The 17,187-nt window shown below is 46.4% G+C and overlaps 1 protein-coding gene across 2 annotated transcripts in view; it reads left to right on the forward strand.

Moving 5' to 3' along the window:
* Window positions 1-1,322: 1,322 nt before the first annotated feature.
* The window catches only part of PRIMA1 (proline rich membrane anchor 1), a 52,825-nt gene continuing 36,960 nt past the window's right edge, over window positions 1,323-17,187 (forward strand). Inside the window, exons 1-2 of one of the 2 annotated variants that reach the window (XM_053376218.1) lie at window positions 1,323-1,653; window positions 2,534-2,674. In XM_053376218.1, the coding sequence (XP_053232193.1) occupies window positions 2,582-2,674 (93 nt within the window). In that variant the 5' untranslated portion in view covers window positions 1,323-1,653; window positions 2,534-2,581. The remainder of the gene's footprint in view (window positions 1,654-2,533; window positions 2,675-17,187) is intronic. The other variant, XM_053376226.1, reaches the window with a different exon arrangement.

The raw sequence follows: 17,187 nt of genomic DNA on the forward strand, positions 1-17,187 counted from the left end.
CATTCAGTCAGGCCACCAGTCCATCTAGCTCAATATTGCCTTCACGGACTGGCAGCACCTCTCCCAGATTTCAGACAGGGACCTCTTGCCAGACCTACCTGGAGATGCCAGGGGAATGAACTTGGGCCCCCTGGCACGCAAAGCAGATGAGCGAGCCACGGCCCTGGCCCCTCCATCTGGTTAGAAAGAGCCCGGATTGATTGCTGCTGCCGGTCAGAACCGACAACACTAGGCTCGCCCAATCGATGGCGTGTCCGGCGTTGGAGGTACAAAGGCAGCTGTGCTGCTTGCGAAGCGCAGCTAGCTGGCCGCTTGCAGAGCGCGGTCCCGAGCAGCCCCTTAGGCCCCGCCACTCCAGCCAGCGCGAACTGGCAGCGTCGGACCCGGACAGGGAAAAGGCTTTCGCTTCCCATCCGAGCTGCTTCGCGGGGCAGGGGGAGGCGGAGAGAGGAGGAGGAGAAAAAGAAAAAGAGCCGGGGGAAAACAACAACAACAGCACACCTAACCACAACCGCGAGGCAAGTGCCAAGAACCCTCGCTAGGTGGGCATGAAAAATCACTGCAGAAGCGGCGGCACCAGGCAGGATTCAATTCGAGCCGGGGAGCCTCTAGCCGGCTTCGATGCGCCCAGGCTCTTCCCACACTCCGGCGCCCCCTCCTTTCGCATGCTGCCGCTGCTGCTACTGCTACCCCGCCGTGCCCTCCCCTCCCCTCCCCATACCGGGAGTCCTTATCCCCCCCTCCCCGTTCATTCTCCTCCCCTCCTCCCTCCTCCCGCCGCCGCCGCTTCCAGGCTCTGCAGGGTTGATGGACAGCTGAGGATCCGCTACTCCGGCGGCGCGCTGGGCAAAAAAACAAACCAACCCCGAGAGACAGGGAGCCAAAGAATCTGGACTACTTGCAGCGGCAAAGGGGGGAAGCTTCGCGCGCCTCGGGAGCACTTCGACCCGCTTTTGGGGCGGCGAGGGGGAGAGATTCGCAGCTTCAAGCGGGAGGGGCGGGGGAAGGGAGGAGTTGACTCCCCCGCCCTCAATTAGCAACCCTCCCTGGGACTTTTTTTTTTTTTTGGCGTGGTGGTCCTTCTGGTCCTCTTTGAGGAAAAAGGAGCCGGGACTTGGAAGGCAACGACCACCCCCCCCCCACTCCCAATTTGGGAGCAAAGGGCCCGCTCTGCAGAAGGAAGCAGCCGATCCGTTTTGTGCTCCTTTACCACAACAAGCCTCGCTCCGCTTCTCTCCTCCTTGTGATCCTGCTTCGATCGTCCCCTCCTTCCCCGATCACCCCCTCTCCGCCCCGCCCCGCCCTCCGTGCCTCTGCCCCCCCCCCCCACGCGCCGCCGCTGCTCTTTGGATCCCGGGATACATGGGAGGCTCCGCTTCGCGCTGCCACGCGCTGGGTCGCAGGGGATCCCTCATCCCTCCTCCGGAAAGGAGTTTCCCCGCACCGGTTCCTCCGGCGAGCGGGCTCCCTGGGCGCTAGGAGGGAACTTCAGGCGCCTCGGCCGCCTTGGAGCAAGCCGCTTTCCTCGCAAACTTTTTTTTCCTGGGCAAAAGCACCCCGAGCCCTGCCCGCGTCAGCGCAACTCCAGCATGTAAAAGGGAGCGCCAGCGACGGCCTCTTTCTCTGCAGACGTGGCCCCTGCCATCCCCAAGGGTAAGAGAAAGGCGAGATCCTTGTTGTTTCTGGGTCTTTGGTGAAAGCGACCCAAATTGGAGCGGGCGCTGCTTGCTGCAGCGGCGGCAGTAAACTGGTTTCCGTCTGCTCCGAATAGCGCGCGGCCGCCGTCGCGCAGAGGCTGCAGCACCAGCTGCCTCGCACTCCCCTGCTTTCAGGCAAGAGGGGGGGTCCCTCGCCCCCTATACCGGGGTGGGGAAACTCTGGGATCCCATTAGTGTTTGGTGGGTGTGCTTGAATCATGGCGGTGGGAGATTGCTCACAGCTAATAGGAAGTTTCGTTTTGCAGCAAGGCTGCTGGTGGTGTTAGACTTCCCCACAGAAATAAGAGCCCACTCCCAACTGTTTTAGGTTTAGCCCACATCCCAGCTCAGAAGCTGCGTGCAAAAGCTGCCTCCCTCTCGGCTTTCTCATCACAACCACCCTGTGAAGTGGAATAAGGGGTGCTCTGATTGATTTCTGCTTGTGGGTGCTCTTCCTGTCCTCCTTTTTTATTTCTTTCCGGGGCTTTTCTGGGGGGAGAGAGAGAGAGACATAGCTGTCAACCTTCCCTTTTTTTGTGGGAAATTCCCTTATTCCAGCGCTGCTTCCCGCTGCTATCCCGTATTGTTAGATATCCCGTAGACTGTCCCTGGGACAGGTGAGGCTGCTGATTCCTTATTTTCGAGGCTGCTGATCCCTTATTTTCAAATCTGAAAGTTGACAGCTATGGAGAGAGAGGCTCTCCTAACCAAATCCAATCTGAGTTTTGCCATTGCTGGGGAGAGAACAGGAGTCAGCTGTTTGCACTATGAATGGGATGTAATGAGGCACCACAGCTGCCCAAACTCTCTCTTCTCTTCTTCTTCTTCTCTGCAAGGTAACACAGGTTGCTGCGAGGAGACATCCCCGCTTCCCCACAGGAGTGATGCTCATCAGAGAAGTTTTGCTGCTCCTTCAGTGCTGCTGGTCTTCCCTGCTACTGCACTGGACCCTCCATCCCATTTGGGGCTTCATTCAGGTAATGTCAAGAACTCCCACCTTTCTTGCTCAGGTAGCCCACACCTGTGCTCTTCAAAGAGAACAAACTTCTGCAGCAAAGTACTTCTGAACTGTCCTTATTGCACTTGACGTTTGTGGGCGGCGGAGGGGTGAAGTACAAAAAGGAAGTGCTTTATTGCTAGGGTTCCTGCCGTAGCAAAGTACTGTGCTTCTCTTTGAGATGTGAATACCTGGCCCAGGTGTCCCAAAGTAAAGCTGGTACGATTGTAGTTAGATTTGAGCTGTTTGCCATACACAGGACTAAGGCAGGGAGGCAGCAGCAGCAGCAAAGAGCTGTCGTGTGTCAGAAGCAGCTACTGATTTTAGCAATAACAGAATGATTTGTGTTGTGAACACACCCTGAGCAATTCTTAAGCTTTGCAAAGAATTGATATAGGGTATACTTTTTTGCATTTCATTGACCCTTGAACCTGCTGTTCACTCCTCTCTGTACCCACATACAGGATACAAACATGCAGACATATGTGCAGGATTCTGTACCTGTTCAGGATAGCAAGTCATGCATTTGATGAAGTGGGCTACTTCCATGAAAGCTTATCCCATAATAAACCCATTAGATCTTTAAGGTGCCGTAAGCTCTGTTGCTGTTTTTTTTGCTGCTACAGGCTGATATAGCTACCTCTTTGGAAGTCCTATGTGTGACAGTGGTGAAAAAGAGAGGGAGAGTGCATTTCTCTGTATGTTCAATGCTCCTGTTCAGGGTGTTTGGTGTTTCTCTGCGCACAGGAAATAAAGGACCCCGGGTGCTTGTTGATTAGTGGATGTGGTTCGAGGTTATGAATGACCACAATCTCGGTTTTCATGCATGCTAGTTCTGATGTACGGGAAGTGAGCACTGCTCCTCAGGTAACCAAATGGCACCACCCATGCGCCACCTGTTATCAGCTGGCTTGACAGAAAGTCAACATTTGCAGCAGTTAAAAAAAATAAAGAAAAACTTCAGGAAAAGAACTAAGGGTGGTATCGCGCCCCCCACCCCACCCAAAGCCCAGTGAAGACATGAAATCCCAACTGACTGTTGGGAAAAGGGGGAAGGAATAGAAAACTGAGGGGAAGCATGGCATGGATGGGAGGGGCTGGAATTTGGACTAGGGGAGGATTCCATACTGCAGCATTTTGTTGCTGGCTCCTCTTGTTCATTCCATTTATTTTCCAGTGTGTCTTAATTCCATATGTAGAAGTATCTCTCTCTGGTTGCATGAGTACCTCATTTGTCCGGTAAAGTAGATGGTTGGGTCTCAATTTCTACGGCGTAAATAAGCAAGCCAGCCTCTGAGGCTCAAGCAGCAGACTCGTTTTTATTCACTTGCAAAATGGAATAGGGGGAGAGAGATCGATGGTCAGACTGAAAGGGCCAAAGGGATTATCTTGAAGGTAGGGTGCTGAATCTTTTCCTGCCCATCCCTAATTTCCCCCTGGCTTGGTCCCACAATCTTACTAAGATTATCAGGCTCTGATGTTGGAAGTGAAACTGCCCAGAGGATGGGATTGGGGAATAGTCTGCAAGAGGAAACATAGGCTGGAGGACGGTTCTGGTCTCTTACCCCTTCCTCCTTTAAATTGTACTCTCACCTGCCGCTTTACACTCTGGTCGAAAAGACCTGAGTTTCAATATACCTGCCTGCTGCGGTCACAGACAATTTGGGCCTGAGATTCTATGTGTTTTCATTTTGCTTTTTCTACTGCAGTCCAGCATAGCAACTCTTCAGGCTCCTAAACTTAACGTGATTTTAAATATATCTTCAGTAGGGTTACAACTGCCTCATAAAACACTTCTTTAAACACCTGGAAGATGTAAAAAGTGTTTTGGAAATATCGTTTAGGCTGAGGGCGCTGGATGCTTTCAGTTTAGGGAAGAAAGGATTGGCAGCTGGGGCATGTTTACTTCCGAGTAAGTGCCATGAATTGCAGTGATACTTTCAACTAAGTATGCTTAGACTTGCAGCCTACCAGGTTGTGAGGCTGGGGGAGGGAATTTCCTTGTACCTTCAAATTTTTGTTACACTGCAGCCCTGTGCACACCTGCCTGGCCCAGCTGAATTGAATGGGACTTCATTTGAAGTAAACATCCATAGGATCACACAATATGAGGCTGTTGTTAGACTTCAGCTATTTGCAGAGCAGTGCAATGTTCTTTTCAAACAAGGTAACACAAATCAGATCTTGGGTGGCTGTCCAGAAATGTTTCCTAATACTTGTTGTGAAGAAAGACTGCCAGGAAAGTGATGGAGTTGCAGTGGGAATGTTTTCTTGAGAGTGGTTTAAATCTAGAAAATCTTAAGTGTTACAAACGATCAGATTAGGTGATCCATGAACTGTGCAGTTCAGACGGGTCTAAGAAGATTATTTTGATCAAACAGAGGGTGCAGTTTAGAGATTCAAACCACTGCATCAAAAGTCAGAATCTGACTCTGCTCGCTCACTGCGCTTCACTGAAAATGAATTTGGTGTTTAACTTCGATAAAGGAGCTTGTGTGATTTAGGGGTGGGGTGTCAGCTGAAGGCTGTCTGCGCCTTGTAAAAGTTTTTGTCCTTCTAATACTTCGGATGTGGTGAAGGGAGAAGAGCCAAAGCTCAGACGTGGAGCTTTGCTGGCAGAATGCACAATTTCTGGCCCGAATGCACAATTTCTGTTCTCATCCTGAAGCAAAGTTCTTAACCTGGGGTACTATTTCTGGGTTAGCGGAGTCTGTAACCTGAAGCACCTGTAACCTGAAGCGTATGTAACCCGAGGTACCACTGTAGAAGGCAGCTTGCTATGAGAGTCTCATATCTGCAACCAAAACAACAGCAACAAATAGTTGAATTGCACACTTTTGGTGAATGCTGAAGATGCACGTCTCTATCATGGCCTGTACGCTTGAGATGTATATTTAAGGATCCTCCTTATCTTTGTAGTTTTAAGTTGTTTAAAACTGTTTTCAAGATTGTGTTTCAACTGAAACCTTGAGGTGAAGGATAGGTAATTATTAGTAATAGTAATGGTGCTCTTCCCAAACATTGTATTTATTTTTTTACTCAAGTATACATCTGTTCCTAGCACAGTGCCAACATTTTAGGCCTCAGAGACATAAAAAAAGCAGGCCTGCCATGTTTGGGAGAAAGCATAATTGGACACATGAATTCCTACATCAACAGTGGTATAGGATGCGTGTTTATGAGTGTTTTGTGTTTATGACCATTTGGTGCCTGTATGTGTGTTTTTCATAATCCCTTCATGCACTTCACATTTCCACATAGAAAAGTATTTATTATTCACCTCCCCTGCCCCGCTCCCCCAAAATTTACAACCTTTGCTGTTGTCTTCCATGCCGGGTCTCCTAAATAGAATTTGAACTAAAGCAACCATAGCTGCCCTACTGAGAACAGTCCATTTTTGTTTGTGTGCTAAAGGGCTTCATCCTTCCCCAGTGCTTTTAAGCAATCAACGCCATTGAATTTGGTGCCCATAGAATTCAGCTTGCTAATTCAGAGCAGGATCTGAGTCTTCCTGAATGTGCTGACAGGGAAGAGGGTTTTCAAAGTCTAATGACTGTAGGTGGCAATGTGTGCAAAACTAGGCCTCTCCAAATAGCCTAATTTCATTAGCAGTTTGGCAAGGCGTCTGTGATGTGGCTGTGAACTCGGAATCCACTGAGTGCAGGCTGAATCAGCTTTCCTGGTCCTCTGGTCCTCTGGTTTGCCATGTAGGTTGACCTTTGTGGATATGTGTGGTGACCAGCGATCAAGATGCATAGACCCAGAGGCGATAGGACAGGGTGCAATTTATACAGATGAGTTCTTTCAGCCTTGCAGACTCCACTGTGATATATGCAACCTAAGTAAGCAGGATTGTGAGCATTGAAGCCAAGGGACATAGGACGCTGTCTTGTACTGAGCTGGGTGATCGGTGCACCCAGCTAGTATTGTCTACACTGGCTGGCAGAGGCTGCAGGGTTTTGGGAGGCTTTCCCAGCCCTGGAGATGTCGGGCATTGAATCTGAGACTTTGTACATGCACAGCAGATTCTCTAGCACCAAATTGTGTGGTCCCCCTCTCCCTTTGACATGCTACCTTTTGTGAGTTAACGCCTTGCTTGTAACTTAGATCTTGAGGGAGTAACTGATAACCTCAGTACTGTAAGTACAAAGAAAATGCTGTCCTTTCCCTCTGTTCTAAACTTGGCAGATTCCGCATTTTGCTGTGGATGTTGCTTGACTTAACTTTTTGCCTCTCGTCTGAAGATCTGTCAGCCGTCCAATTGCAAAACAAGGATCTTGTGCTGCCGCCGCTGCCGCCTGCCACGCTCTGAAATCCGGGTGGCTAAACAAGCTTGTGTAATTGAAACTGTGCATGCTTTGAAGGCAAATGTAATTATGTGATCTGCTTTTTTTTTTTTGAAACCGACACCCTCCAATCAATCAGTCAGTCGCCATGACTTACAAAAGCACCCCTTATGCAAGCTTCATAGGTGATGTATATACAAATCACTAATACATTATATTAGGTTTGTAAGTATACAAGGGTCCTTATTATGCCTGGGCTTCCCTTTCTAGTTTTACCAGGGGGAAATGATTTTGCCTTATCCATAGATTATGCTAGCATTTTTATCAGCATGAATCTGTTTCATTCCACATTAGACACATACAGGGGGGGAAAACCAAACCAGAAGCAATTTGGTTAAATGTAGCAACTTTCTTTAGAATTTCAGCAATAGTACCGTTTCCGTGGGGTGATAAGAACACGAGAAGAGCTTGCAGGATCAGGCCGGCAGCTCATCTACTCCAGCATCCTGTTCTCATAATGGCCAATCAGATGGCTGTGGGAAACCTGCAAGCAGGATTCGAACGCAAGAGCCCTCTCCCCTCCTGCAGTTTCCAGCAATTGCTTTTCAGAAGCATTTAGGCCTCCAACTGTGGAGACAGAGCAGAGCCATTACGGCTAGTGGCCTTAGTCCATGAATCTGTCTCATCTTCCTTGCAAGCCATCCAAATTGGTGACCCTCACTGCCTCTTGTGGGAGTGAGTTCCATAGTTTAACTCTGTGTTGCTTGAAGCAGTGCCTGTGCCTCCTTTTATCTGCCCTGACTCTTCCAACATTCCTGTGGCGAAAGACCCTTAGGTATAATCGGTGCCTCATGAAATTGCCAGGTTCAGCGTGGCACAGTAGAGGGGATGTGGGGTCTTGTGCTTTTAACAGTTTCACAGAAGAAATAGTTTCAGCATGTTCTGCTTCTCCTCTTCCAGCTTTGTAGCAAAACAGAAAGATCAGCTCAAACCTCTCTTTTCTAAGCAGCTATTGGAAACACAGGAACCTTCTTCCAGATCTAGAAACCTCAGACCTGTCTCCCATAGATACAGTCTCCCATGTCATCAGTGTCAACCGAAATAATCAGTTTTGGCAAACAGCAGAGAAAGCCTTAGATTACTATATTCTTCCACAGAAGTCACAAATCTGAGAGAGAGAGAGAGAGAGAGAGAGAGAGAGAGAGAGAGAGAGAGAAACCACCAGCATTCCCAGGGAGGCAGTAAGTGACTTTTCAAAATGACATCGTGCTTGTACTGGGATGTAACACCAATGTCATGATGCATACTTCCTATGTAAAGATGCTCAATAGGCAGTGAATGCGAAAAAGATGTGTTTACTTGGTCTTTTTGGAACAGGAAGTAAGAAAGCTGAGCCTTGTGGGCTACTAGAAATGAAGGTTGGCTACCATGTTTAGGCAAAATGGGTGTCTTCTGCTCACTGCCAATCCTGGTGGCCTTAGGGAATTTCTGCAAAGAAGGATGATGATTAGACACTTCATGATTAGACACATACAGAAACAAGAAAAAGTGAGTGGAGATTTGTTGGTATCATTTCTTCTTCTTTTATTTGCATTCTCCCACTCGCTGTCTAGAGACACATGCATCAGAAAGCTGCAGGTAATTACAGGTGCAGGACCTTAGAGATGTAGCAGAGGCATTAACAAACACCACTCCTTTTTCAACTACTGCTTTGGCAGTCTAAGACAAGGGTAGCCACTTGACAAACTTCGTGGATGCAAGACAAGTTGACTAGGGCCATAAACTATATACAGTGGTACCTCAGGTTATGGATGCTTCAGGTTACAGACTCCACTAAGCCAGAAATAGTACCTCGGGTTAAGAACTTTGCCTCAGGATGAGAACAGAAATTGCGCAGCGGAAGCGGTAGGCCCCATTAGCTAAAGTGGTACCCCAGGTTAAGAACAGTTTCAGGTTAAGAACGGACCTCCGGAACGAATTAAGTTCTTTTTTTAAAAAAAATTACTCACTTTCCACATAACAAATTATCAAACCATATAATCACCTACATAATTCCCCCCTTCCGCCCCACCATGGACTTCCCTCAGCTCCTCTCCCTGATTTCGCTGCACATATTTTCTCTGCATATTCTAAAATTGTATATATCCTTTCATATCTGTCCATCATGTTATCAACAATAAATTTGTGTATGTTTGTTCAAAACCTGCCAAGGAGTCCAGTTCATTTTGTTGTGTTTTTAGATAATTTGTATAAAGTTCCCATTCCTCCTTGAAGTCACAGTTGTCCTCGTCTCGCAATTTGTATGTCAATTTGGCCAGTTCTGCATACAGAACAAATTAAGTTCTTAACCCGAGGTACTACTGTACATTATTTTATGATATTTATTATACAGGCAACATGCAACTGCTGCAGGGATTACATTCCAGGGATACGTACCGTATTTTTCCGTGTATAACATGCCCCCATGTATAAGGCACCCACTATTTTTGGGGACTCCAAATTAAGAAAATGTGGGGAGATTGCCAAGAGTTGCTGAGCTTTTTGGGGGGAGGGGTGGCACAGAGTCGTTGAGCTTTCTTTAGGGGAGATTGCCGAAAATCATCTGTCCCCTCGCCGACAAAAGCCTCCAATCGCCCGCCCTATTGCCGCAGCAACAGCCAATCAACACCAGCCCTTGACGCAGCCACCAATAACATGCCCAATAGCCAATGACAATCTCCGGCTCGCGGCAGCAACCAATCCCACGTCCCCCCTATGCACTATCCGTGTATAGGATGACCCCCGATTTTTCCCATAATTTCTTAATAAAAAAACCCTCGTCTTATATACGGAAAAGTATGGTACATTATGCAAGTGGAGGACTCTGAACAGGAAAATTGTGCCTGTGTCTCCTAGGTTGGAATCAACCCATTTGCCAAAGGCCTCCTGCATGAGGACGCCATTGTTTCTGGTCAAGATGATTGTATATTGACACGGTTAAAAACAACAACGTGAGATAGTGTAGGAGTTAGCATGTTGGACTAGGACTGAGGAGAGGAGTATGTAAATCCCCGTTCACCCATAAAACATCCTGGGTGACCAGAGGCTTAGCTGGGGGGAGGGGCGCACAGGGCGCCACATCACTGGGGGGGGGGGACACTTACCGCAGGGCCTGTCTCTCAGCCTAGCGTAGCTTATTATTATTATTATTATTATTATTATTTATTTATTTATTTATTTATTTATTTATTATTATTATTTATACCCCGCCCATCTGGCTGGGCTTCCCTAGCCACTCTGGGCGGCTTCCAACAAAATATAAAAATACTGTAATACATCAAACATTAACAGCTTCCCTAAACAGGGCTGCCTTCAGATATCTTCTAAAAGTCTGGTAGTTGTTTTTCTCTTTGACATCTGATGGGAGGGTGTTCCACAGGGCAGGTGCCACTACCGAGAAGGCCCTCTGCCTGGTTCCCTGTAACTTGTCTCCTTGCAATGAGGGAACTGCCAGAAGGCCCTCGGCACTGGACCTCAGTGTCCGGGCAGAACGATGGGGGTGGAGACGCTCCTTCACAGGGTTGCTGTGAAGAAAGAGGGCAGCTAATAAAAGCAGATTCATGGTCAGCTTTAACCTGACGACTGCACATTGGCTCATCTGGAACGTGTGAGGGGTTCCTGCTCTTGATCTGAACAAGTGGCATCTCAGGTGAATGGAAGCATTCTGGATAACTAGGAGCAGCAGAGAGCGAGGATGGATTTAACCTGTTCCTCCCATGACAAAAATCTTGTCTTTGAAATTGAAGTATTGGGAGGGAATCTCCCACGGGTGGCAAATAGCAGCTTCAGTGAAATGATTCTCATTGAAGAGTGCGGCAGCTGCTATATGCTCTTTCTTTCAGAAATGCAGATGAAATGCAAATACATTTTTAATATCACATCTACTCTCGTATACAGATAGAAAAAGAGATTAAGCAGCTGGCTTATACTTCTTGTTGGCTACAATGCTAGGATTTAAAAAGGGTCTTCTCTTAGTTCCAGGTTAGTTTAAGTAGCACAGCTTAGCACTGAGGCAAGAGAATCAGAATCCTGCTGTATTTATGAAAGTATGACACCTTCACAGTTATTTGCAATCACTGGCTGATGCAGACAGCCAGTTTTTCTTTTCGTTTTACTTTTTTGGGGAATTATTTGTCCTGTCTTTTGTCAGTGCAAAGGAAGCCTTGGTGGTCTGAGATACTGAAGCTTCACTTCTGGTTCCAATGTGTGTTTGTTTTTAAGTACATCTGAAACAACAACAACTCTACTAAAATAATTGCATATCATAATAGTGATTCAGATGCTGCAGTAGATTTGGATGAGCTGTTAAGGTACTTACCGTAATTGTGGACGTACTGAAACAGGGTGTCATGTTATGTAGCTTGGCAGAAAGATAGCAATTTTGGGGAGAAAGAGAAAAGCACAGGAACTTCTTTAAAAAACTGAGTTAAACGCAGTCCTACAGTGTTTGAGACTTCACAGTGCTTTTGACTGAGCTAATCTTAAACTCCAGAACCTCATCAATTTCAGCTGCCTGGACTGGCTTCACTTCTTAAAAAAATGAGCCCGAGTTCCATTACGATTATGGAACACTATTAAAACTGGAACACTATTAAAAATGGAATATTAAAGTTAGTCTATTGGCTCCAGAGGCTTAGCAACGGAGGTGCTGTTGGTGGGAAGGAGTTCAGAGAAGTGACAAAGGAATACAGAAAACTGCCTTCTAGTGAGCCAGCTTGTTTGTTTAGTCCTGCTGCAAATTTGGAGCTCTCAAGAGGAAACTATCCCTCCAGAAAGTAGCAAGACCTTGTATTCAGCACCAGATTGAAACAGTGATGAATTCAAATTCCACTGCAAATGAACTTTCAGGAGTGCTCTGCCTCCTCTAACTTCCTAACTCCTCTGTGACAACAGCTGATACAATTTTCTGGTTATTTTCATAGACATGCTTCAAGCTTCATTGTAAATAATAGGATGTTTTTGGAGAGTTCCTACCATCTCAGAAAGCATGTTAACAGAGAAGTTTAAATAGCAACAGAGTTGTATCCAAGTAAGCCATGTTCCGTGTAGTCCCATTGAACTCAGTCAACTTGAGTCCAATTATTTCAGTGCGTCTATGAAAGTATGATTTGCTTAGATAAAACTAATAGACTGTCAAAATCAACACTGTTGACAGCTGGAGACATTAAAACGGGTAGCTAATGTGGTGAGTCCTGAGTGCTCACTGGAAGGACAGATCGTGAAGCTGAGGCTCCAATACTTTGGCCACCTCATGAGAAGAGAAGACTCCCTGGAAAAGACCCTGATGTTGGGAAAGATGGAGGGCACAAGGAGAAGGGGACGTCAGAGGAAACAGGATAGTGTGTTCGAAGCTACCAGCATGAGTTTGACCAAACTGTGGGAGGCAGTGGAAGACAGAAGTTCCTGGCGTGCTCTGGTCCATGGGGTCACGAAGAGTCGGACATGACTAAACGACTAAACAAATGTGGTGATATCAAGATGTTGTGGACTGCAGCTCCCATTGTCTGATGGGCAAGGACTGATGGGAGTTGTAGTTCACAACATCTTGATAGCACCACAGTGGGTACCCCTGCATCAAAACATTATGGAATGCAAAGTAGATTCAGGCCAAAGGGTTTCTGTCTCAGACAGACCAGTAAGGACAACAGTTTAGCCATTTCCTCTGACAGGAATGTCACTGAGACGCCTGACAGTAATATCTTAGCAGCAAAGTCCAGGCAAAACAGCTTATGAATGACTATGGAAAAGAAGTCTCTCTCTCTCTCTTTTAGAAGTAAGCTTGAATGAAAGCCAGTCAGATATTGGTTTGGTTGATCATTAAAAGGCGACATGAAGTGTTAAAATTTGTGACAGGTCTATATTTATAGCAGAATCTTTCATTGCAGGGCATAGCTTCGCTGCCTTCTCATCTGCCAACCTAGAGGCAGCTTGTATAGGCATTAGGGAAAGAAAAGAGCAATTACACATCATATGAGTCATCACGCTTTGTGAGAGGAGCAGTCTTCCACACATTTTCTAGTAATATCATGTTCTGTTTTGTTTAAAAGGGGCCCACGTGGAATCTTTTTCATGGCTGGAAAAAAATAAATTGACAGGAGGCTTCTTCACATTTTGAGGTGATATGTACAGAATTTTGAAGAACCTTGGAAATGATGAAGGTCCAATGTAGGCTTTCATTTGTTGTTGTTTAGTTGTTTAGTCGTGTCCGACTCTCCGTGACCCCATGGACCAGAGCACGCCAGGCCCTCCTGTCTGCCTCCCACAGTTTGGTCAAACTCATGTTAGTAGCTTTGCGAACACTGTCCAACCATCTCATCCTCTGTTGTCCCCTTCTCCTTGTGCCCTCAATCTTTCCCAACATCAGGGTCTTTCCCAAAGAGTCTTCTCTTCTCATGAGGTGGCCAAAGTATCGGAGCCTCAGCTTCAGGATCTGTCCTTCCATTTAGTCTTTGTTAATGGCAGGGATAGCCAATATGATGCCATCCAGATGTTGTGGACTACAATTGTCATCAACCCCAGTCATCATGGCCAATGGTCAGGGGTGATGGGAGTTGTAGTGCAAGAACATCTGCAGGACACTGTGTTGACTGCCCCGATTGAGGATGTAAACAAGGGGTTTGGGAATCTGTCCTCAGTTCCAGCCTCTCCCTCAAGATTGGTTGGCTGCCATTTCCCCAAGTACCACACATTATCTCTCTTCTCAGTCCTCCCATTTCTAAGAAGATTATGCTGTGAGAGAGACGTTTTTGCACCTTCTTCTGCTACCATTTCTGCAGCAGCTGTTTACACAGAGGAAGGGAATACAGTGGTACCTCTGGTTACATACTTAATTCGTTCCGGAGTCTATTCTTAACCTGAAACTGTTCTTAACCTGAAGCACCACTTTAGCTAATGGGGCCTCCTGCTGCCGCCATGCAATTTCTGTTCTCATCCTGAAGCAAAGTTCTTAACCCGAGGTACTATTTCTGGGTTAGCGGAGTCTGTAACCTGAAGCGTATGTAACCTGAAGTGTATGTAACCCGAGGTACCACTGTATATCGGGCATGGAGAACCTGTGGCCCTTCAGTTGATTTTGGACTCCCATCAGCCCCAGACACAGTGTTAGAAACTGGGATAGAAAAGCTAGGAGCCAATTGGTTTCTGGAATCTGGGTTTTGGGGGGCAAAACAGAATGTCTAGTTATTAGACATGTCTTATTATTTTGATAAGCATGAACTCATACGCAATTCACATAAGTGACACATTGTTAATATAACATTTTTATCAGAAATTGTTAATACACGTTTAATTTGGTGTTTACAATAAAAATGTTGGTGCTATGTTTCAGTTTTCAAATCACTCTACTCTTTATTGTTAAACTCCTTAGTATATTGTCTATCCTTAACATATACTTTGAGGCTGCAGAGCACATACATTTCAGTAATCCTTGAGTGTCAGCCAAGCGCAAAAAAATGGCACCCAGACTTTTTGAGGTGCTCGCAAATGGAGAATCTATAGGCACAAAATGTGCCTGGCGCCCTGCTAATTTCAAACCCTGCCCAAAGAGCATGACCAATGGCCAGGGATGATGGGATTTGAAGTTCAGCATCATCTTGGAGAGCCACAGGTTCCCCATCCCTATTATAATGTATTATTTTATATACTACTTACTTGCAAAAATGCCTTCCAAGAGGTTTGCAGGTATAAAACAGAGCATAAAGAATATAGCCACATGTAATTAAAATGCAATAAAGCAATTTCATCAGGACTTTAAACAGCCACAATTAATATGTGCAATAAACAAGCCCATTACAACAACATAGCTATTCACTCAGTTTAAACAGCAGTTATAGCAGAAGCTCGTCAGGGGGATCAGTAGCAGCGAACATTGTTTCCAGGCAGAAGGTCCAAGGTTAATTCCTGGTGACTTCCATCTAGAATGATCTGAAAGACACTTGTCTGCCTGAAAAATTGGGAGTGCCGCCGCCAGTCAGAGTAGATATTACTTGGGTCAAATGACAACTGCTATAACTTATCAAGTCTCCAGTGCAAATCTTGCCTCTGCTATGACTGCATTAGATATTATGGCCTCAGTTGCCTTACACTTCTTTTATATGGGGGTATCTTACATGTAAGGGACATGGGTGGCACTGTGGGTTAAACCACAGAGCCTAGGACTTGCCGATCAGAAGGTCGGCGGTATAAATAGGTACCACTCTGGCAGGAAGGTAAACGGCGTTTCCATGTGCTGCTCTGGTTCGCCATAAGCGGTTTAGTCAGGCTGGCCACATGACTCAGTAGCTGTATGCCAGCTCCTTCGGTCAATAAAGCGAGATGAGCGCCGCAACCCCAGAGTCGGCCACAACTGGACCTAATGGTCAGGGTCATAGAATCATAGAATCATAGAGTTGGAAGAGACCACAAGGGCCATCGAGTCCAACCCCCTGCCAAGCAGGAAACACCATCAGAGCACTCCTGACATATGGTTGTCAAGCCTCTGCTTAAAGACCTCCAAAGAAGGAGACTCCACCACACTCCTTGGCAGCAAATTCCACTGTCGAACAGCTCTTACTGTCAGGAAGTTCTTCCTAATGTTTAGGTGGAATCTTCTTTCTTGTAGTTTGGATCCATTGCTCCGTGTCCGCTTCTCTGGAGCAGCAGAAAACAACCTTTCTCCCTCCTCTATGTGACATCCTTTTATATATTTGAACATGGCTATCATATCACCCCTTAACCTCCTCTTCTCCAGGCTAAACATGCCCAGCTCCCTTAGCCGTTCCTCATAAGGCATCGTTTCCAGGCCTTTGACCATTTTGGTTGCCCTCCTCTGGACACGTTCCAGTTTGTCAGTGTCCTTCTTGAACTGTGGTGCCCAGAACTGGACACAGTACTCCAGGTGAGGTCTGACCAGAGCAGAATACAGTGGCACTATTACTTCCCTTGATCTAGATGCTATACTCCTATTGATGCAGCCCAGAATTGCATTGGCTTTTTTAGCTGCCGCGTCACACTGTTGGCTCATGTCATGTTTGTGGTTAACCAAGACTCCTAGATCCTTTTCACATGTACTGCTCTCAAGCCAGGTGTTACCCATCTTGTATTTGTGCCTCTCATTTTTTTTGCCCAAGTGCAATACTTTACATTTCTCCCTGTTAAAATTCATCTTGTTTGTTTTGGCCCAGTTCTCTAATCTGTCAAGGTCGTTTTGAAGTGTGATCCTGTCCTCTGGGGTGTTAGCCACCCCTCCCAGTTTGGTGTCATCTGCAAATTTGATCAGGATGCCCTTGAGTCCATCATCCAAGTCGTTGATAAAGATGTGGAATAAGACCGGGCCCAAGACAGAACCCTGTGGCACCCCACTAGTCACTCTTCTCCAGGATGAAGAGGAACCATTGATGAGCACCCTTTGGGTTCGGTCAGTCAGCCAGTTACAAATCCACTGAGTGGTAGCATAGTCAAGACCGCATTTTACCAGCTTCTTTACAAGAATATCATGGGGCACCTTGTCAAATGCCTTGCTGAAATCATGGTAGGCTACATCCACTGTGTTCCCTTCATCTACCAGGCTTGTAATTCTGTCAAAAAACGAGATCAGGTTAGTCTGACATGACTTATTATTCAGAAATCCATGCTGACTATTGGTGATCACAGCATTCCTTTCTAGGTGCTCACAGACTGTTTGCTTAATGATCTGCTCCAGAATCTTCCCTGGTATTGATGTCAGACTGACTGGGCGGTAATTATTTGGGTCCTCTCTTTTCCCCTTTTTGAAAATAGGGACAACATTTGCCCTCCTCCAGTCTGCCGGGACTTTGCCTGTTCTCCAGGAATTCTCAAAGATCACTGCCAGTGGTTCTGAGATCACATCTGCCAGTTCTTTTAATACTCTTGGATGCAGTTCATCTGGCCCTGGAGACTTGAATACATCTAAACTAGCCAAGTATTCTTGTACTATCTCCTTAGTTATTCCGGGCTGTGTTTCCTCTGCTGAATCATTTGCTCCAAATTCTTCAGGTCGGGCATTGTTTTCTTTATCGGAGAAGACTGAGGCAAAGAAGGCATTGAGGAGTTCAGCCCTTTCTGTGTCCCCTATTTGCATTTCACCATCTTCTCCTCTGAGTGACCCCACTGTTTCTTTGTTCTTCCTTTTGCTACGAACATACCCATAAAAGCCTTTTTTGTTGCTTTT

The sequence above is a fragment of the Podarcis raffonei genome, chromosome 1 (genome assembly GCF_027172205.1).
Source record: "Podarcis raffonei isolate rPodRaf1 chromosome 1, rPodRaf1.pri, whole genome shotgun sequence".
In the NCBI taxonomy this organism is placed as follows: domain Eukaryota; kingdom Metazoa; phylum Chordata; class Lepidosauria; order Squamata; family Lacertidae; genus Podarcis; species Podarcis raffonei.